The 22311-nt window shown below is 42.8% G+C and overlaps 1 protein-coding gene across 1 annotated transcript; it reads right to left on the bottom strand.

Annotated features, from left to right (window-relative positions):
- Positions 1-15536: 15536 nt before the first annotated feature.
- LOC115362268 (histidine N-acetyltransferase-like) lies at positions 15537-21089 on the bottom strand. Its single transcript, XM_030056127.1, has 3 exons — positions 20907-21089; positions 19148-19249; positions 15537-16100 (listed from the first exon to the last, which is right to left on the bottom strand). Exons 1-3 carry the CDS (start codon positions 21087-21089, stop codon positions 15537-15539), a joined length of 849 nt encoding a protein of 282 aa, XP_029911987.1.
- Positions 21090-22311: the final 1222 nt, after the last annotated feature.

The following is a 22311-nucleotide window of genomic DNA, read 5'->3' as shown; positions in this document are numbered from 1 at the left end:
TTGCTCTGATAATAATTTATATACCACCATGTGTGTTAGAATGCACACACTATATAGTGAATTACCTTTTCCATCTTGAAAGAATCATATCAAAATGAAACAATCAAGAACAAAATAAAAACTGGTATTTTGTGTCTAGATGTTTCTAATAATGATTTGGTGACACAGGTTAGCTTAAGATGTCTGCCTCTATCTACCAGTCACATACATCAGTGTCACCTCACTGTGAGCTACAATAGCTGTCTTTCCTACCTAAATCACTTGACATGATAGTGGTTTTTGTGTGTTCAATCACCAGTTTGCCCTCTCTTCGTGCCAGTAAAACTGTTCTCCCAGGTTCCTTCATCCAGTCATGGTAGAAGTGTGGCAGATAATCATTATGGATGTGTTTAGAAATGGACATCACACTGTCATAGTCATCAGGCTGTGCCAGCCAGAAGCTCAGCCCCTCTCGCTCACCAAGGCACTTCCTCTCCATGGCAAAACCTGAGGTTGCAACACAAAAAATGTATTCTAATGGATCTGAAAAAGTAACATCATGGTTGTGGTGGGCTGCATCCAGGGGTGGATTACATGTGCATCAAGTGTGCACAGTAACGGTTTTAGGCATGGGCGAAGCGGGCAGCCGCCCGGGGCGGCATTTTTTCATGTCACGTGGGGGGCGGTATGAGCACAAAAAAAAAAAAAAAAAAAAAATCATCAGCGTTGCAAAGCAGTTTTCTATTACCGTATTCATCTGAATATAAGACGATATTTTTTCCATTGAAAATGCACAGAAAAAACGCCCTTGTCTAATATTGGGGGTCTAAGCAAATACACCCGTATTGTACTTGCATATGTAAACCAGTAGGTAGGCTCGCCTGATGACACGATTAACGGCGAAAGGCCGCATTGCGCAGTCAATAATAAACCATGTTGTCTGTGTCATTGTCCGTTGTGCTGCTGCAGCCGCACATGAACAAAAGTTGATTTATAATGAAAGGTATATATGGCAGTCTGTGTGCGCCGCTCACCTGTCAGATCCGGCAGACCTGACTGGGTGGCCGCGGCACCGGTCGGCATTAGGCCGGTGCCGTGGCCGGCTCGCCTGATGGCGGTCGGTGGCTTTTTTAAGCCAAACAAAAAAATACCTTGGGTTCCGGGTAGGAGTAGTAACACAGAAGGGCGCAAAGCAGTAATTTCGCCCACGGCGGCAACATGGGCAGAACCGCCACTGCGTGTGCATCTCGGTTTCCCCCCTCCATTTGGACGGTACAACTGGTAATTTGTGCAGAATGTGTATGTGAGGCTCATGGGAGTTTCTAACATAAGAGAGACCACTCTGAAGCATGGGTTATTCACTCACTGTGGCCAAGATTATGTTTAATATACATCATTCTTGTAATAAGATTTTGAGTCATGTTGAACACCCTGTTTTAAAACATCCATTAAGCGCAGGAGTGCGCTCTGTATTCTGCTGCCTGAACCCTATTTGACTCTGGAGCGAATCAGGGATTGTTGTCCCTGTTAGGGATATTTGTCTCAGTCTCAAAAGTTGTTTCACTTGACAAATAAGTAACAAATACAAAATACACTGATACACCCTCTGCCCTAAAAGTAAAATCATTAAAAAAAAAATTATTGCACATGTAAAATGATACTGACGGTGATTATCTCACCTTCAAGCAACCCTAACCCTAATCAGTGGAATCACCTGGTGCAGTTTTTGGTTGGAATGAAAACCTGCAGACTCTTTGCCTTTCGTGGCACATGGTTCACCACCCTGATCATCTTTTCAATGCATCATCTTTTAATACCACTACATGCCATAGCGGTTATAAAATTTCTTACGTGCTCTTGGAGAAAATGCAGAACAGGCTGTGGAGAGGATCTTCAGATGGCGGTTCAGACATCTGTGCAAAAAAGCCATTATTTCCCATGGAAAGACACAAATTCAGCCTGTAGCAGTGGCTGGGATGCTGCTCTCTTTGTTCCCCGTGCTGGTAGAGCTGGAAAAAGTTTGTGATGAGCAGTTCAGTTCAGGAAAACGATATTCACTGTCATCTAAGTTCCATGAAAATGTTCCCCTCAGTTGTCAACCATTATTGTGACAATGGTAATTATCATATCAGTTGCATGACAATGATTCACCTCTGGCATAAACCGTTCCTGTGAGTGCTGCTGTTAGTCCTTGGGCCATAGTCCTTGGCTCCAAGCCAAACATAACCACACCTGTAGTGACATAACCACACCAGTAGTAATACCAGAGCCACTGATAGTTAATGTGATATTTCAGAGGGAAAACATGATTCCCACAACCAGAGGTGGGCCATCTGGGGGGGCTGGGTAGGTGGCTGCACCCGGGCACTCTCAGGGCCCTATCTTGTGCCAGACTCCCTAAACCCGTTATTTGCAGATTTAGGGTTGCGCAAGAGGCGTTCCCCCGTAAAAGTTGCTATCTTGTGCACCTCCCGCTATCCGCAAAACACCTCCGCTACCCGCTATATTATGTATAGGCGTGTTTTGGGCGTTACGCCAGTTAAACCAATCAGTGTGCCAGGTGCCACTGCCTTTAAGGGCAGGATGCGCTATCCTAAATCCTAAATCCTAAACCCGCGATGGAGAGAGGGAGGTAGATTTTCTCAGGGCTTCTACTGAGGCCAAAGCAAGTTGGCTTTATATACATATTATATATTATATTATAGGCGAGTTAATTCGGGAGGTGGAGCCACATGTGTCCAAGTGGACGTGTCACAAGGTTGTACTGATTGAGTAAAATCCCCGGGTCACACCACACACACACAAGAGGCAGAGGTGGAACTATGTGTAAACTAATTTATTGACAAGGTAGACTGGGCAAATAAAATATTAAAAATAAAAATATAGCACAGCTGCTGGCTTATGATAAAACAATAAAACGTGCTGGCGTAAGTGTCCAATTAAAACAGTCTTTCCTCTAAACAGTCTATATGAGTAATATACTCAGTCCATTCCGGCGGCGTCCCGGTATCAGTCCGACCGTGTGCGTGGCGAGGCTCCGTTGGGGCGCGCATTGAAGCCGCCTGGGCGCGCTCTCCTAACAGCCCAAACTTTAGGGATAGCGGATAGCGGGTGGTCAGGACCACCCGCTATCCGCTATAAAGTGTGTGCGCAAGATAGCAACTTTAGGGATAGCGCATGAAACACGCCCACGGACACACCTCCAGGCGCAAATGACGAGTCGGCATAACCAGGGCCGGCCCTTCCTATGTTGGCGCCCTAGGCGAAATTACTCTCTTGCGCCCCTCCACCGCTAAGATCACTTTTTCCATCTAGCGCCATCATCATGTCACATCAGGCTATTTGGGCTCGTTAATGTTGAATTGGATATTTCCATTAATGGTGCAATTGTTAAAATAGTGTTCAATTATGTTTGGACTCCTCTTTGCAGGGACGGTGGCGTGCGTTTCGCAACAGGTGCGTTTTTGCGCAGACGTATGCCTAACGTTGGTTGTAACAATAACAATAATAATAAAAGTATACTGTTAACTTACCATACATCGGTCATCGGTAGGCTACATCTGTCACACTGTGCCCGCTTTGGGTGGAGATAAAAGGCAGGTGGATCAGGAGGCAGCAGGGAGAGGTAGGCTATTTCTCCAGGGAGGCCACCGGACACAGTGGGTTACCCGGCTGCTCATATATGAATCCCCTCAGGCTTTCTATGTTTTTTTCGGCAGCATCTTTGTGATTTTTTGTGCATTCAGCGTGACATATTTTCGTCTTGGCGTATGCTGAAAGAGTCGGGCTTTACGGTTGCCCTCGTTCGCCCTGCGTCCCATATGAAGCTGCACGTCAAACCAGACTTTACAGTCAAGCCCCCAAGGTGTGTCTGAGCTTCGTGCCTGAAAGTGCTTCATCTTCTGGCAGTCTGCCTCGGTTATGGCTTGGTGGTGGGAAGATTTGTCACGTCCTTCTCGGCGGAGTTTCTTTACCACACCGGTGAAAACGTTGTTGCTGGTGGTGAATTCAGCGTCTTTTAACAGACACCAAGCAGCTCCTCCAACCACTCATCCAGGCTCAGGACACCCAGCAAATCAAAATTCACCACAAAGTCTGACATTTTGTTTACAAAAGTCTTGAAACAAATGTGACCTAATGAGTAAGCGAGTGCAGAGTAGTTGGTTGCTAGGCAACGCATTTTACACTGGCGCAGGGATATGTTGTGCTGCGGTCTGCCAGCGGGTTACACTGATTTTACAACGGCATGGAACGCGGCTCAGCCAATCACATTTAAGGATGGGAAGCACCCGTCTTATAAACATCGGATAAAACGCACACACAGCATAAAAAGGTCCAAGTTATTTTGGTTGTAGCTTATTCAGAATAATAAATCTATCATAGGCTATTAAGTGCAGCAGAAATGGTCCCAGTTATTTTTGTTACTGTGGCTTGGCTTGCTGACATGACTGAAGGGATGAAGGAGGAGGAGGAGGACTGGCGTTGCTTTGGGAACGGGGCCGGACGGCTGAGCTCACCGGTAAACTAGAACTCGCACTCGTAACATTTAAATCAAGTGGTGGAATGGCCGCAGGAGTTTCCTCCTGCTCAACACGGAGTCGTTTGGTGAAAAAGCCAAGTAAACTGCTCTGTTTCGCCATAATAAACTCCGTCTCCGTCTCTCTTTTTTCTCTTACCTGTACATATTTCTTTCTTCCTGAGTCGGGGAGGGACCGTTTGCGTGCAAACTAACTCACTCATTTGATTGGGTCACATGCTGATGACGCAGCCTGGGGGCGGGCACTCACGTATGATAGAAAGCTGCTGATTGACTGAGAAGCTAGTTTCACATGAGCTCTGCTAAGGCTGGCATGGCTGGCTGGATGAACATTTTAATCCCGAAAACATATTGTTCTGATTGGGTGGGCCTGGCTCAAAATGGCGCCGCCTATGCGGTAGAACAACCGGTGCCAGCGTCCCTCTGGCCGCTAGCGGCGCCCCTCCAGCAGATGGCGCCCTTAGCATTTGCCTATACTGCCTATGCCACGGGCCGGCCCTGGGCATAACGGATAGTGGGTAGCGTGGGCGCGAGATACCGTTTAGGGATAGCGGAAGTTCTTAAATCCACAATTTGCGGGTAGCGGGTAGTGGCAGCGGATAGCGGGTGGCACAAGATAGGGCCCCCAGTCTTTAAGAGAAGGCTCACCTAGAGACTGCTCATATGAGTCATTTAAGCAGTGCCGGTTCTGCCTATGTTGCCGCTCTAGGCGAAATTACTGGCTTGCGCCCTTTCATGTTACTACTCCAACCGGGGCAGCATCAGTCGGCATCAGGCGAGCCGGCACTGGCCGGCATTAAGCCGCTCACCTGTCAGATCCGGCAGACCAGACCGGGTGGGCGCGGTACCGGCCGGTGCCGCGGCCGGCCCGCCGGCCAGCCTGATGCCGACTGATGGTACTGATGGCATGTGCGGGTCAATACGGTAGTCTAGAAAACTGGCGATTTTTTTTTTTCTCGTGCGCCCCCAAGTAGATTGCGCCCTGGGCGGTTGCCCACACTGCCCATAGCAAAAACCGTCCCTGCATTTAAGTAAGAGATTCTGCTCTGACAACTAAGCTGAACTTTTACCTGTTAAGATTGTGCACGGCACAACAGAAAGTTAATGTTCCATGGACTTTTTTTTCTGTGAAGAACCCAGAGAGGGTTATTTGGTTATTATTTATTTCACAAATAGTGCTATTTATTTCCTGACTTTATTTTTTCTGTGAAGAACCCAGAGAGGGTTATTTGATTTTTATTGATTTCATTAATAGTGTAATTTATTTCATTAATAGTGTTATTATTTATTTCCTGAGTTTTTTTTTTCTGTGAAGATCCCGGAAAGGGTTATTAATATTTGGTTATGTGTGGCTTTCTGGAAAACAATAAATGTTTATGTTTAGGCACCCCTGCGATCGTCACACTTTTTCTGTTACAAACTGACCCCGGCCCCCCATCAGCGAAGGGAAAAAGTTATGTGGCCCTCACAGGAAAAGGTTTGGGGACCCCTGATTTAGAGCTACACACACAAGTGTGCATGAGAGTGTCAGGGGCTTGGTCGCGGTACTGACTTCAAATTTTCAACAAAAATCTGCCAACTCTGCGAAGCTACCCAACCTGCTTGTAAGGGGTAATGTTACTGTTATTAAACTTGAGACACACGTAATAGTGTATTAAATTTTTATGTAAATTCAAATCAAAACCAGTGTGACTGACAGGCCGGTATTTTAACATACCTAAAGTTTCTCAAAGCTCAAGTAAAACATCACACAAATGTGTGCACATGCAGCCATATGTACACACGTCCTTGTGTAGCTCAGTCAGACAACTCATGTTTAAAATGTTTAGTGCCACAGCAGAACAAACAAAACAAGGAAGTGAGAAAGAAAAATATTCCCAACTTAGTCTTAGTCTGTTACCCACTCTTTATATCCCCCGAAGTCAACCCAAAAAAGAAAAAATAAATTAAAAGGAGTTAACTAGCCTTCTGCCTTCATACGGCACTGTGAGAACCTTGCTCAGTAGGTGAGAGACTCCCGGTGCCACGGCACAGTTTGACTGGCTTTGAGGCAGCTATTTCTTTTAATAATGCAATGACAATAAAAGCACTTTGACTTTTGACTTTGACTGTATTTCTTCATCACCTGATGACCTCAGCCTTATTGAAAAACTGCCAATGCACTGATCATATCAGCTTGTGGATGTCCCATAATTTCTTGCAACTGACCAAATATAAGACAGTGGTTTTGATTAATGAGTAAAATCCAGAGAGAGATATTTTGCACTAATTTAAAATCCCTGGCACAAAATGTCAAGCCCCAAAATCTTGACATGCTTTTAGACTCTGATTTGAATTTTAAATCTCACATCAGAAATGTTACTAATATTGTTTTTTACCACTATTTTTGTTTAGTGCTCCCACTTAGCTGCCCTGCATGCTTCTCTATTTGTACAAGACACCATCTGCGTCAACGTAACTTGACATTGATTTGCCATCACTTTTGACTTTGTCACATGACACGGTCTGACCAGTGGGGAGAGGCTTCAGCTTGTGGTTACACAGATTAACATAAAACCAAACTAACAAGCTTTCATTTTTTGTTGTGGTTTATTTATTTATTTTTATTTTTATTTTATTATCATTATTATTATTATTTCATATTTTCATATTTGGTTTATTTATTTTTTGGCCCTGGGCCAGGGCCGTTTTGTGCTGTTGGGCCCCTGGGCAACTGCCCCGTTGCCATAACGGTTAATCCGGGATAGAAAACAGTGGCACTAAGAGTAAACCATTAGACAGCCCAACCAAAGGGCAGAAATGCAGCCAAAATGTGTGTGCTGTCCTGTTCGGTCACCCTGTTTGGTTGATTGATGGTGCTTTTAAATTAGACAAACAAGTCAGCTCAGTGGTCAAGTCTAGCTTTTTTCAGCTTTTTTCAGCTGAGGCTTCTAGCCAATCTTATATAAGCCAAAAAGACCTTGAAAATGTGATCCGTGCTTTTATTACGTCTCGCTTAGATTATTTCAACTCCCTGTACGTCGGCATTGACCAGTCAGAGATTAACTGCCTGCAGCAGCTCATCTCCTAACTGGGACTGAGAAATGTGAGCACATAACTCTGGTGCTCTCTTCCCTTCACTGGCTTCCGGTCAGGTACAGGATTGATTTTAAGATTCTTGTATTTGTTTTTAAGTCTCTGAATGCAAAATGCTTTATTATTTTTTGTTTTTGAAAGACAACTTTTGCTTTCAGAATAATTAATTTTATTTGCAGTGTTATTATATTTGTTTGCTATATAAAGAAACAAATTTAACTCCATATGGTGGGATGATCCTGTCTTGAACCCTCAATCGAACAGATATAAGCACTCCTTTGTACCCTCCGCTGTTTCTCTTTTAAATGCCAGGAGGAAAAGGTAGATGGGTGAAATAGTCTCTCAAATTCGTAATGATGATCTCTCAAATTCAAGTGACCATTTATTTATTCTTTTATTTTCTATGTCATGCGTGTTTGTATTTTTTTTTTGTGTGTGTGTGTGTGCTCCCTTTGTTGCGGAACTAATTGCCCCATTGGGGACAAATAAAGATATATATTGATTGATATTGATTGATCTTCAAAATAGCACTGCCATGCTGTTATCTACTGAGCCACCATGCTATATTGTTATGCTATGCAACTACAACCTCTGGAGGGAGGAGCTTATGAGCCATAAAAAGAAAGATTTAAAAGAAAAAACAACTAAAATCATTTTCTTTTTGGAGAGTGGGCAGTTAACTGCCCTCATGTATTTTTCCTTGAGTATGGATAGTGCAAGGGCTGGTGGGATGGAGGGGTGATGATGCCGGGACTCTACAATACCCACTGCCTCAGGAAGGCACAGCATATATTCAGGGACCCAACCCACCCTGGAAATGAGCTTTTTGAACTGCTGCCCTCTGGCAGACGCTTCAGGGCCTTAAAGGCAAGAACAAACAGGCTGACAAACAGTTTTTATGCAAGAGCCATAGCTAAACACTAAATACTGTTGGACTGTGAACACAAAGTGCAATATAATATAATGTGCAATATTTTTACTTTTTTTTTTTATTTATTCTTGTGTGTTCTTGTGTGTTTTCTTTTTAAAATGTTCTTGTGAGTTTTCTTTTTTATATTTTTTTCTTAAATGGCACTAGGGAGGACTGCGCCTTTCAATTTCGTTGTGCTCGTTGCAATGACAATAAAGACATTTCATTCCATTCCATTCCATTCCATTCTGAACTGGCCACCCTGTCAACCACCATGTGGGAGCTAAGAGCTGAGCTGTGTTCCAAATCGCATACTTCTACTTTTTACTTTTAGTACTGCAGCTGCCTTTACAAAGTATGTAGTGTAGTATGCAGTATGCATGCGTATGCATACTATTGGGACACACTAAATACATCGTCCCTGAAGTCGGCCCCTCTTGCTCACTTCCGCCGCCGTCCATAGCGCCACCTTTGAATGTTGTTGTCAAAATGCTGGTGCTGTTTCATACTTCAGAGATGCAGCAAATTGCCTCTTGCTGAGCTCGCCAGAGACGTGCACATGCACACCGTCGGAGGTGCCGGAGAGCTCTGTTGCTATTATGTCATGTTGTCTTCCGTGTTTATATGTGGGTGTGGCTTGTACATGCAGCTCAGTCAGTGCGACGTAACTTGCGCTGTGCAAAGAGCAGCATGCTGACATGCATACTGCTAAATCTGACTTGGTGTAGTAGAACATTCTGGTACTCTTGGCATACTGCATAACACACTATGTATTGGGACATACTAATTATTTTTCTTGCATACTAAACAGTATGGTAGTGTGGGTATTGGAACACAGGGATGGTCTGCCCTTCTCTACAACCCATACACAAATCTGATATACGGCCATATATGTAAACTACATATTAAGTATATATGTCCATGTATGTCTCATACATATATGATAATTATATAGGCATATATGACAAATATATGTTAAAATATAGCAAAAATGGCCACCTTCAAATATGTTCCATATATTTTTCCAGATATCCACATATATGGCAAATATATTTCTATTGCATAAATGTTAATATATGATTTAGTCATATACTGTTCAATCATATTAAGGATCCAAATCATACTTGCCAACATTGGGTTGTGAAAAATAGGGAGATTTTTTTTTTCTTTGAATGTGCTTGCCACCGTGGTGACCGCATGGACATGTGGTAACTAGGGTTGGGACCCGTTTGGATTTTAACGATTCCGATTCCTAAACGATTCCCTCTTAACGATTCCGGTTCCTACCGGTTCCGATAACGGTTCCAAATATATACATTTTTGTATTTTTTTTATGACACCATTGTACTTGAAATAAACAAGTAATAAGTAGTGTTAGTAATGTAGTGTTAGTGTATGTTTATGAGTTGTATAGCATAATAAATTATCTTGAAGGAGTAGATGTTTACCAGTAAGCTTGACTCCAATAATTTAACAATATGTAAAATTATTTGTTTTAAAAATGTAAATTACTTATCAAGCAGACCCAACAATTCAACTACCAATGAATGAGCAGGAGTATGCCTGTGATAACATAGATTGAAAAATAAGCTGAAGTGATACCGCTTCTCTGAATAGACAAGCTAAGCCAATGTGCTGCTGTTAGCCAGTGAAAATAGAGCAGAGTGGCAACTCTTCACTTTGTTAGTGTTGGAGCCAAATGCTTGATTTATGTTTGGATGAATGTTTTATTTATTTATTTATTTATTTATTTATTTTTTGGTTTTACTGTTATTATTTGCCTGATTAATTATGAGATACGGACAGGAAATATTCTGGTTTGAATTATTAGTTGAATTGATGGTAATTATGATGTTGTGAAATTATGGGTAATTTTGGTGACTGGCGTGTCTTTGTATTATTGATGCCTGTTCTCACCTCCGCCTTCTCTTTATAGACAGGTGACTGCAGCACCTGTGATATATTAGGGTTGGCTATTGGGGCCGGGGAGGCTCTCGGTTTCAGGCACACAGCCATACGGTTTTAGACCGCTGCTAAGCGTTGTTTTTTGTTTGTTGTGGAATGGAAAAGAAGGTAATCAGAAGATTTGATCTGTCTGTCACTCCAGCTGCGGTAAGAAGTCTTAAGTTTTGATCTGTCTGTCACTCATGCCGCGGTAAGAAGTCTAAGTTTTTTGAAAATAAATATCTCGAACCAGAGGAAAAGTGTCTGGATTTTATGGCCATTTAAAAACAACAGCGCTGTAGCGCGTCTGACACGGAGGCGTGTAACTGAGAACCAAGAGCGTCTTTTATAAGAAAAGATTGCGCTTACAATTAGACAATCTATGTCAGTGCGCTGCTGTAGCCTGGAAAGTTTCTTTGCCTGTTGGACTCGTGCTGTGCCAGTGCAGTTGTTTTTCAAATTCCGCGATTCCGTGTTTGCGGAAATTATAGGGACCTAGTTAAGTGCGTTCGCGTTTTTCTGGCTTTGACATTGTTTGGTTATGCTGCGGGGCTGCATATTGTAACCCAGCATCCCTGTGCTGTTTGTAGGTTATGTAATGTTGTTGCTCTTGCTCAGGTGGAGTCACCTCAAAGTAGTGGTCAAACAAATGCTTTTACCTCAATGACAGTAAGTCCAAGCGGAAAATATAAGATATCATGAGAAAGGTAAGGCTTTGAGCTTTCAAATTATGTCAAATTATTTTCAAACTCCCAAAAATCCCTGAGATTCGGCGAGTTGAAAAAGTGTGTGTTTCTCCCTCTCTCCCCAGATTCTGGGTTCCAGATATAATGGGAGTCTATGGGGGAGAGAGCTGGCACTCCTGCCTCGTTAAGCGTCACCGTTTAAGCAAAAGTTTAAGCTACTTTGCTTTTGAATTTACATTTTTCAAAGCAAAACTAGTGTTCCTACTACTTTATCCTGAATTTATGCATGTGGAGTGAAAATTGTCTCTCTTTCTCTATCCATCTCGTCTGTCTGAACACTGAACTGAGCTGAAGACAGAAACCCCGCCGGCAGTATCAATGCTACTTAGCGAGTGACTGAGTGACGTCACCGGCCGCAGGCAGGCCAGGGTGGCCAGATACTGCGACAAATACCCCCCACAATCTGACTTGTTTCCTTCACTGTAAAATCAGGAGATTAGCAGGGAGCATTGCAGGAGATAGGGTTAAAAATTGGGAGTCTTCCACGTGAATCAGGAAAGTTGGCAAGTATGATCCAAATATACAATGCATGTATGTATACATAATTGCATCATATATGTGCAAAACAAATACATCTGCCACATATTCACACTTAAAGTTCTTAATATATGTGGAAAATAAATAATGCAATCTAGTATATGCACATACATGTGCAATGGCGGACGCCATTACTAACGCCAAAGCAGGCAGAAACACTGTTACCCCATATAACCTGCATGCACTGGTTAGCATACCTAACCATTCTTATGATGCTATTAGGCACACCCCTTTGACTCAGTTTAAGAAACAGCTTTTTATGATTGATTCTATCAAAAGCCTTCGAGGCATCTATAAAGCTGATTAATACTGAGGAAGCTAGTGCAGTAGGCCTATAGGTGTCCATGCTCCCAATCTTGCCTACTTTATCCTTGGTGACAGGGATAAGAGTGACAGACAACATAGAATCTGGCAGCAGCCCATGGATCATGAGACCAGTGAAGCAAATAGCCAGGAGAGCAGCAACCCTTGGGCTAGCAAACTTTAGGTGTTCTGCAGTGATTTGGTCTGAGCCACATGCTTTGTCATTAGCAAGTTGTATTATTGCCTGGTAGACCTCATTAGTTGTAATCCCAACTGCATCACTATTGTCAATAGTACCAACTATGTAGGGATCACATTTAACGCAATTAAATAACTCAAAATAATGTTGCTTCCACAGGTTGGCTATATTATCAGCTCGAGAAACACCCTCTAAAGTGCAAGGCAATAATCCAGTGCACCTATGAAGAGATTTCACCTCTTTCCAGAAACCTTGGACATTATTACTGAAGAGTTTTTTCGCCATAGAGTCAGCTCTAATAACCTGCTCGTTTCAACTTACATAACAGACAGCATATTTATACTTAGCATTGGTTAATTTTTTATGATCCAAGACAGGCCCTTGCCTAGGCCGACCTGCCAGAACCCAGGCATTATACGCCTCCTTAGCCTCTGCATGTTGTGCAGCAACATAGTTATTCCAGCCTGGTTTAATCTTGCTTGCCCTGTGAGAGTATGTGTAGTATGGTCTACTGGCCTCCAATACAGCTGCCACAATACAATCATACAATCATTGTGAATTTCCCAGTCTAGGATCAATAAAGTATATCTATCTATCTATCTATCTATCTATCTATCTATCTATCTATCTATCTATCTACATAGCACATAGGTCTTCACGGTGAGAGATTTCATTACAGTTTATATCTGAACACATGATAGCACATCTGGGTAAGTGTACATCAGCCAAAAAGACATCAGTTCTCCAATAATATGTAAGAATGTCCTCATTTCTGAGTTTATACCACTCCAATTTAGCCTTATAGGCACCAGAGCCCTCATGAGCCATCTCAGGGAGACGATCCACATCAAGAGTCATAATAAAAGGTATATGATCAGACAGTGACATATCATACATTATCTCCATCGATTGCAGGGTGGCATGAGCATCAGCAGTGCTAATGCAGTGGTCTAGCCATGATGTAGAATGCCAGGCCTCACTTATATAGGCGTATCTTTCAGAAGGTAAAAGCAATTGACTGGATAGTATAAGATTGTTATCATCACAAAATTGTAGCATACATTTAGAAAACCTAGCATACCTATCTCTGAGGTCAGCATTCATGTCTCCAACCACATAAACACATGTAGAATGCTTGTCAATAACAGTAACAATAACAGAGTTTATAAAAGCTAATTTATCCAAATATTCATTCTCATTTTGTTGGCATTCATATGGCATGTACACAGTCAAAATAATAAAAACTTTGTTGTTAATATCAACCTGTACAGCAATGCACCAGTCTACTTCTGTCCTGGTAACATTAATGAATGAATTCAGCTTTTTACGCCAGAGGATAGCCACGCCCCCTGCTATCCTTTCTCTCACTATTCCCATAGATAAGTCAGTCCGAACAGCCCGAACAGCTGCTACCCTAGTTGGCATCATGTCCCCAGTGCTGGTCCCTGTAACAATCGCCTTACGTGGCTCATAATATCGCCTCACTACAGAGCCCTCTGGCCATATATCAGGATTGTACATCTCCGCAACTTCATTGCATTCAGCGCTCACTTTAAATGAGCTAAATCTGTTCCATGCTGCTGAGGACAGCAGCATGGATATATCATATGCTATGAGTGCATTAATGTCATTATTCTGTCCACACTACTCATTACTACACAACTCTGTGTGTAGTAATGAGTAGATGTATTGATTTTAGTGGAGTAGATAGTTTTGGTTTTGTGATAAATGTGAATGGTCAAACTTCAGCTGCTGCCCAGTATTTTGTTTTGATGAAAATTATTCTTTATTTAATACATATTTTGGAACATTCAATTTTTTTAGTTTTTCATTATTGAAGTTACAATATGTAACATTTTGAGTACCTGTTACAAAACACTGAAATGTATTTCAACATTATTTAAAGAACTTCATTTGGAAACTTTGTGGGGTTCCCTCACTCATCTGATTCTATTCCACTGTCACCATTAGTACTGAGGTCTCATTGGACCTTGCATTATTTTATTGTTTGTAGATAGTTAACTGCTTCATCTGGTGCATTAAGTGTACCTTAGATTGATGCTACCAACTGACTATTTTGTCTTCTCTCTCTCTGCCATGTCACCATTGCTGGAGATTACATGAATCCACCTGCTGAGGACAGCATGATGTGTCTGGCCTGAGTCCTATCGTCATGTTGCTGATTCCACAGGACCAATGCTCTCGTTTGACTTGTTTTCCCATGGGACCTACGAAGTCTCTCCTCTTCTGTTGGGCTGTCCTCAGAGACTCTTCCCTCCTTATCCATCATTGTTCCAAGATTTTTAAATAAAACAAAATTCTCATTAAAATTGTTTGAATGTGTCCTCAATGTCAACATTGTGAACAACCACAATATAGTATAGGTAATGCAATAATTGTTTTGCCTGATCTGTAGAATACAATCTGGTTCTTCACAGAACCCTCAGAAGGGGGTTATTGGTGAAACCCTTGAAATATGAAAGGGTTCTCGATGGAACTCCCTGGATGGGTTCTTGATGAAACCCTTAGAAGGTGGAAAGGTTCTGGATGGAACCTCCAGTAAAAGTTCTTTGTACAACCTCTCATGAGGGGTTCTGGGTGGAACCTTGGAGGGTTCTAGGTAGAACCCTCCAAAAGAGTTCCAGATGTATCCTTTATAAAAGGTTCTACCAGGCAGCAAAAAGGGTTCTCCTGTGAGGACAAGCTGAAGAACCTTATATGGTTCTAGTTAGCACTTTTATTTCTAAGAGTGTAGGCTTGATAACTGCAATGCTCTATTTTCTAGTCAAATTACACCTCTGCTCTATACTATACTGACTACCTCTCCTTATTACACTTAGCTGTTTTATTTATCCATTAAGTTGGTTGTATTGTTGGTTGCTGATTGTATTTTATACTGACTCCTGATTTCACAGGACTTTTGCACAACTTAGTTTTTAATATAATCTTAAACTATTTCCATATGCCATTTTGCACTCTTTCAGATTATGAACAATCCATTTTTCATTCTACATGGCCTCCAGGATAGTGTAATGAATTGAAATGGCTTGTACTGCATCTTCATGCAAGCATTAACATTACTGGTTGAACTGAAACAAAACATTACAATCGTCAACACATGGTAATGTATCTGACCTTTGAAAGTGAAGTAAACTAGCTGATATCAGCAGAAAATTCCAGACACACCTTAGTGTGGGTTTACAAATCAACATTTTTTCAAAATAGACAATTCAAAATGTTTCCTTCTCTCATATGATTTTTAGACAGTGTTGTGTCTCCATGTTCTCTTTTTATCTTTATCTATACCTATGCATATTTCATCTCTAAAAGCACTTGTTCCAGGACTTCTCCACATCTCGTAAACCCTTGGTGCCCGTCACAGAAAGCCTGCAATGTTTCCACCAATGACCAGGGCATGTGCACTTGAAAGAGTATAGTTCCCTTCAGCTCCTCCTTTGACCTGGCAGCCTCTAAGAGGCCAACCAGTGCACCCTGGGCCATCATATAGTCTGTACCAAATATATTAATGTTTAAAAGTGTTGATCTTCCATTGTATGGGACTGGATAAGAAGGTGCGTAGAAGCTGAGAAAGACAGGGTCTTCTTCATTGTCAGCCAACCAGGTGAGGTTCCACCTCTTCAGGATCTCCAGGTTTCCTTCCATTAGCTGTAGTGGCTGCGAGGTCTGGATGATGGAACCGCCAGGGAGTTGGACCCTGGAGGGAAGTTTGGGGTCAAGGAGAACTTTCTTAAGCTGGGTTTCATTCAGAGGAATCAGACCTGAAGTAACTCCCAAGAACTGTAATTTCTGCTTCAAGTGAGAGATAAGGTCATCCAAGCTTTCTTCTTGACCAACTAAACAGAGAATAGCCTGGAAGATGCAGGAGAGAGAGAAAAAAAGAGAGAGCGAGTGTGTCAAAGTTGATAACATTAATAACTCAGGACAAAGTTAAATGTGTCCAAAATAGAAACAGTCAACAACCTTCTTCTACCTGCTTCTCTTTATCAAATCAGTGTGCATGCATGGAGACTGAAGAGGTAACCGTGGTGTGATTGACAGGACACATGCACATACGTGCTCACACACACACACACACGCACACACACACACACACACACACACACTAACCCTTCGTGCCAGAATGAAATTTTTCATATTCTTCAATCTGGTGGTTGCTCTTGCCATCTTGATGGTTGGATGAAGCTGCTGGATGTAGCTGTGAGCAAATCTTAAGACAGACATTCTTCATTTTAGTCAGTTTTTATTTTCATTTCATTTCTTTATTTTCTTAGTAGGCAAAATTAATAATATTCTATTGTGAATAGCCTTCAAATTATACAAAAGTCTCGATGACCATTATCTATATGTCAGTACTAACTGAAAAATAACCAAATTAGCTGTGGCTTTCGTCATAACTGTCTATTGCTTTCCCCAGGAGCTTGAGCAATGTGATAACTCAATAAGTGGAGAACACTCTCTGGTCCCCCTTTTTAAAAAGGGGGACCACCACCCCCATCTGCCACTCAATGGGCACTGTCCCTGACCTCCACGCAATGCTGAAGAGATGTGTCAGCTATGACAGTCCAACAACATCCAGAGCCTTGAGCACTTCAGAACAGATCTCATCCATTCCTGGCAGCTTGCCACTACGGAGTTTCCCAACCCCCTCAGTAACCTCTGGCATGGAGACAGGTGCCTTTCCCTTCTGAGTTGCCTGATTGTTTGCCAGAACATCTTTGAGGACAACCGCAAGTCCTTCTCCATGGCCTCCCCAAATTCCCCAAATCACTGTTTCTGCAGCCCTTCTGCAGCCCCTTTGGCTTCCCTCACCAATGGTGTCCACTTCCGGGTTCTTGGGTTGCTGCCACAACAGGCACTGATAACTGTCTGACCACAGCTCAAAGCTGCCGCTTCAACAATTGAGGCTTTGAACAGGGTCCATTTCGACTCTATGTCCCCAACCTCCTTCAGGAGAGAAGCTCCTCTGGAGAAGCTCCTCTGGAGGAGTGAGCTTAAGACCTTCCAGACAGAGTTCTCAACCATACAATCCCAGTTCACCCTCACTACAAGCTCAGGTTTACCAGGTCAATCTGGCAGCCAGCCATCTGATCCAACTCACCACCAGGTGGTGATCAGTTGACATCTCTGCCCCTCTCCTCACCTGAGTGTGCAGAACATACGGACATAGATCCAATGTGACAACTACAAAGTCAACGGCACTGGTGATCACTCCAGTGCCTTGAGAATTTAATTGGCTTTCATGGTCTGTGTTTATTGCAATAATTCAATCTTGGAGTACCAGAAAGTTCAGTTTGGTGATCCTCAGGGCTCAGTCCTTGGGCAGTTCCTGAATCCCAGTACCAGGCATCAGGTTCTGTCACTTGGTCTCATGGTTTCACGCTAACTCTGGTTGTTCTTCAGGGTTTTGCAGCCTAGTTGTGGATGTGGGTCAGTGCCTTTCACGTTCCCATTCATTCATTCACTCTTCTTCTATTCCCTTTCTTACTTGGACTTATTGTATATTGTTGTATATTGTACATAGGTTGTATATTGTATATAGGAGTGTTATATATACTTTCTATTTTATTTTTATTTTATTTTTTATCTATTTTATTTTTATCTATTTTTTTTACTTGCACAGTGCTGGAGTTGTTGCAATTGCATTTCACTGCTGCTGTACCCGTATATCATGTATGTGACGAATAAAATCTTGAATCACCTGTGGTTCTCCATTTAGACGCTTCCCCTTTGTGATATCATCTGTTGCTTGAACATCAGCTTTCACAATTATGCAGATGATAGCCAGATCTACATGAGGTACCTATTAAACACAAAGGTCTCTCTCATGTACGTCACTTGAAGTGTGTCTTTCCACTATTAAAGGCTGGATGTCATCTACAATATTTCAGGTCAGGGGGTGTCATTTTGTCATTTTTCTCTTTTCTATTCAATTGGGGGGAATTTTTCAGTTGCATACATTTATATGCAATCTCCTCTATTCTTTGTTATCTCAGATAGTTCTTTAGATAGATCGATAGATAGATACTTTATTCATCCCGCAGGAAATTCACAGTTTTTCAGCTGTATCCACAGATTACAGATTAAATAAAGAAAAAAAGAAAAAAAAAGAAAAAAAATACAGAATACAGAATAAGATCTGAGTACAACAGAATAAGATCTAAGTACAACCCAGTGTGCAAAAAGCAATGTGCAACAAAAAAAAACAGAAAAAAACGTGTGCATGGGTGTATAAAATGTGCATAGAGGTAGGTCAATGTGCAAATTTAGAAGAAATATACAGTATACACATGATAAATAGCAGTAAGCAATATAAACACTATAAACAAGGATTATAAAAAAAAAATAGAAATATGAACAATTTAAACAGAGGTATTATCAATTTAAACAGCAGTGGAAAATAACCTGAGGAACACACGCTCCGACCGAGGTTCAGAGTTAGTGTGAAACCATGAGACCAAGACCGTCGACAGAACCTGACGCCCGGTACTGGGAATTCAGGAACTGTCAGACTTGATCCAGCCTTATGGAATCACCCCTTCCCCTCCAGTCTTTACGTGTTATCTACCAGTAGTGCAGTATGTGTATAATGAGAGTTATTTCCTCTCGGTGGAGTTAAAAAGCCGCATGGCGTGGGGGAGGAATGATTTCCTCAGCCTGTTGGTGGAGCAGGACAGTGACAGCAGCCTGTCACTGAAGCTGCTCCTCTGCCTGGTGATGGTGCTGTGCAGTGGATGCAGTGGATTGTCCATGATCGACAGGAGCCTGCTCAGCGCCCGCTGCTCTGCCACGGATGTCACGGATGTTTACTGTATCCTATTACTAATCGCCGCACCAATGACCCCATTTCCACTCAAGGAGGGATTAAATTTCATCTTATTTATCTTGTACCTGTGTACGGCCCATGATATACCACGACCCCTCTCAGTAGGAGACACCCTCAGCCCCTCGAACACTGCTGTGCCACCCTCATCAGCTATTAGCCATGACTGTACCGCCACCTAGTACCAGAGAGAGAGAGAGAGACTTTTCACTTAAGATGGACAAAATAACATCTGAGTTCTGAGTGACACATGATATTTTGCTCTGATAATAATTTAAATACCATCATGTGCTTTAGAATGCACACACAATATAGTGAATTACCTTTTCCATCTTGAAAGAATCATATCAAAGTGAAAAAATCAAGAACAAAACATACACTGGTGTTTTGTTTAGATAGATGTTTCTAATGATTTGGTGATACTGGGAGTTTTTGCATCCATGGGTTGATGCTGGGCTGTGTGTGCACACTAACCCACTCCCAGAGGTGGGTTGGGGCAGGGGAGGGAGCCTCCATGGTGGAGAGTGCTACGGTGCCATAATGTGGTGTGGCCCCCCCCAGCTCCCTCTCATCCTCTACACCTGCCCTCTGTTTTAATGCATTACACACTTCTACACCTGGGGAGGCAGACTGGGGGAGGCACGAGGGTCTTTAGGGTTGGGCGGGCCACAGCGCAGGAGTACACTATTGCCCCCACCATGCTCTCACCTCCCTCACCTTTTCCCCAATTTTAATGCGCCACACGACACTTAGGGTTACCTACTTGCACGGTATAGGGAGAATGCAGCTCCGTCAGTGACCGGAGACACATAGTAATAGGGTTGGTATTAGTCACTGGATTAAATATGGTATGGCTCGTGGGGCCGGGCCCTCCCTGCCCAGGGCACAGTGGCGCCCCACCTGCCCCGCCCTGCCCACTCCGACTTGGGGCCTGGCTCCACTGCGGAGCAGTGCTTGGTGGCCACGTCTGGTGCTGGCCTGATGCCCTTCTCGAGGGCTGCCTGACCTCCATGTAGGGCCCCCCAGGATGTTGGGGGGACTCTGGCTCTCTCAGTGGTGGGGGGCAGGCAGGCGGCGGGGGTGGGTGGATGGGTTTGGGGTCTGGGGGGGTCGGTGGGCAGCGGGTGTGCTTTTGCTTCCTCATCTGCCGGCGGCTGGCATTGGTACTTTGGTGGCTCTGGCCGGCATCTGTCCGGGCCTTTGGGGGTGTGCGATGCCCTGTTGCCGCTGTGGTTCTCTGGGCGTGGCACTCTGGGTGCCTCCATGGCCCGGGGGGGCGATTGGGCCACCTGGCTCTGCTGGTCCTGGGCAGTGACTTCGAGGTCTGGGGATAGCTCACTGTCATGGTGGTTCAAGATAAGATAAGATAACACTTTATTTATCCCCATAGGGGAAATTCAGGTGTTACAGGCAACATTCATGGCACTACTCCTTGGCTTTGCATGTTTCATCGGGAGACATGCTCTTTTCCCGTTTCTGTCTGTCGTTTTCTTCCCCTAACCCACCAAGGTGTAACACTGCCCTGTCTGTCTCACTGTAGTAAACTTCATTAAATTAAACTAAATTAGATTACTATCCAGGGAGGGCTGGTGAAGGTCACTGAAGCACCAAAGCTTAAAAATCTTCGTCTGCAAGACAAAAGCAGCGTCAACCTCAAAAAATGTGGACACCCCATATGGTGTTTAACGGAGAGAACAATGCAGACAAAAAAAACACCAGATGTCTGCCTCTATCTACCAGTCACATACATCAGTGTCACCTCACTGTGAGCTACTATAGCTGTCTTTCCTACCTAAATCACTTGACATGATAGTGGTTTTTGTGTGTTCAATCACCAGTTTGCCCTCTCTTCGTGCCAGTAAAACTGTTCTCCCAGGTTCCTTCATCCAGTAATGGTAGAAGTGTGGCAGATAATCATCACTCATGCCTTTAGAAATGGACATCACACTGTCATAGTCATCAGGCTGCGCCAGCCAGAAGCTCAGCCCCTCTCGCTCACCAAGGCACTTCCTCTCCATGGCAAAACCTGAGGTTGTAACACAAAAAATGTATTCTAATGGATCTCAAAAAGTAAAGTTTCTTACGGAAGAGAGACCACTCTGAAGCATGGGTTATTCACTCAGTGTGGCCAAGATTATGTTTAATATACAGTGCATTTAGAAAGTATTCAGACCCCCTTCACTTTTTTCACTTTTCTTATGTTGCAGCCTGATGCTACAATCTTTTAAATTAATTTTTTCTCTCATGAATCTACACTAAGTACTCTATAATGAGGAAGTAAAAACAGAATTGTAGAAATTTTTGCAAATTTTTGACCTCAGACTAGGCCAAAGGTTCACCTTCCAACATGACAGTGACCCTGAGCACACAGCCAAGACAACACAGGCATGGCTTAGGGACTCTGAAAATGTCCTAGAGCGGCCCAGCCAGAGTCCTGACTTGAACCCTGTCCAACATCTCTGGAGAGACCTGAACATGGCTGTCCACCGATGGTCCCCATCCAACCTGACTGAGCTCGAGAGGATTTGCAAAGAAGAATGGCAGGAAATCCCCCAATCCAGGTGTGCAGAGCTTATTGCATTATGCCCAAAAAGACTCGAGGCTGTAATTGCTGCCAAAGGTGGTTCAACTAAATACTGAGTAAAGGCTCTGAATACTTATGTCAATGTGATATTTCAGTATTTTCTTTTTAAGAAATTTACAAAAAATTCTTGAGTTCTGTTTTCACTTCGTCATGATAGGGTTCTGAGTGTAGATTAATGAGAGAAAAAATGAATTTAACGATTGCAGCATCAGGCTGCAACATAACAAAAGTGAAAAAGTGAAGAGAGTCTGAATACTCTCTGAATGCACTGTACATGTTCCAGTTATTGCACAGCCCTGTAATATTCCCCATTTTCCCAGAATGATGATGCACACAGTCCTGATGGCATTACACTATGCCCATGCTATTTAAAATGTTAACTGAAAAGGAATATTTAAAACACAATAATTGTTTTTTAAACTTTGTTAAAGTGCTGTGAGAGTTTCATTAAATGAAAAACTTTCTCTGTAGTGGCCAATTTAAATAGGCCTAATACACAAAAATATTGTCATCCTACATCTAAAACTTTTCTGAACAAATAAAGACATCTTCTCAGTCCTCTGTCACTGCCTTTGCTCCCAACAAGTTTCAGCTGCAGAAGTTTCCAATCTGCAAAGAGATTAATTTAATGCATGTGTCTCAAACCAGGTGATTTC

Source organism: Myripristis murdjan, chromosome 7 (assembly GCF_902150065.1).
Source record: "Myripristis murdjan chromosome 7, fMyrMur1.1, whole genome shotgun sequence".
NCBI classification, from domain to species: domain Eukaryota; kingdom Metazoa; phylum Chordata; class Actinopteri; order Holocentriformes; family Holocentridae; genus Myripristis; species Myripristis murdjan.
This window is presented reverse-complemented; position numbering and strand designations above follow the sequence as displayed.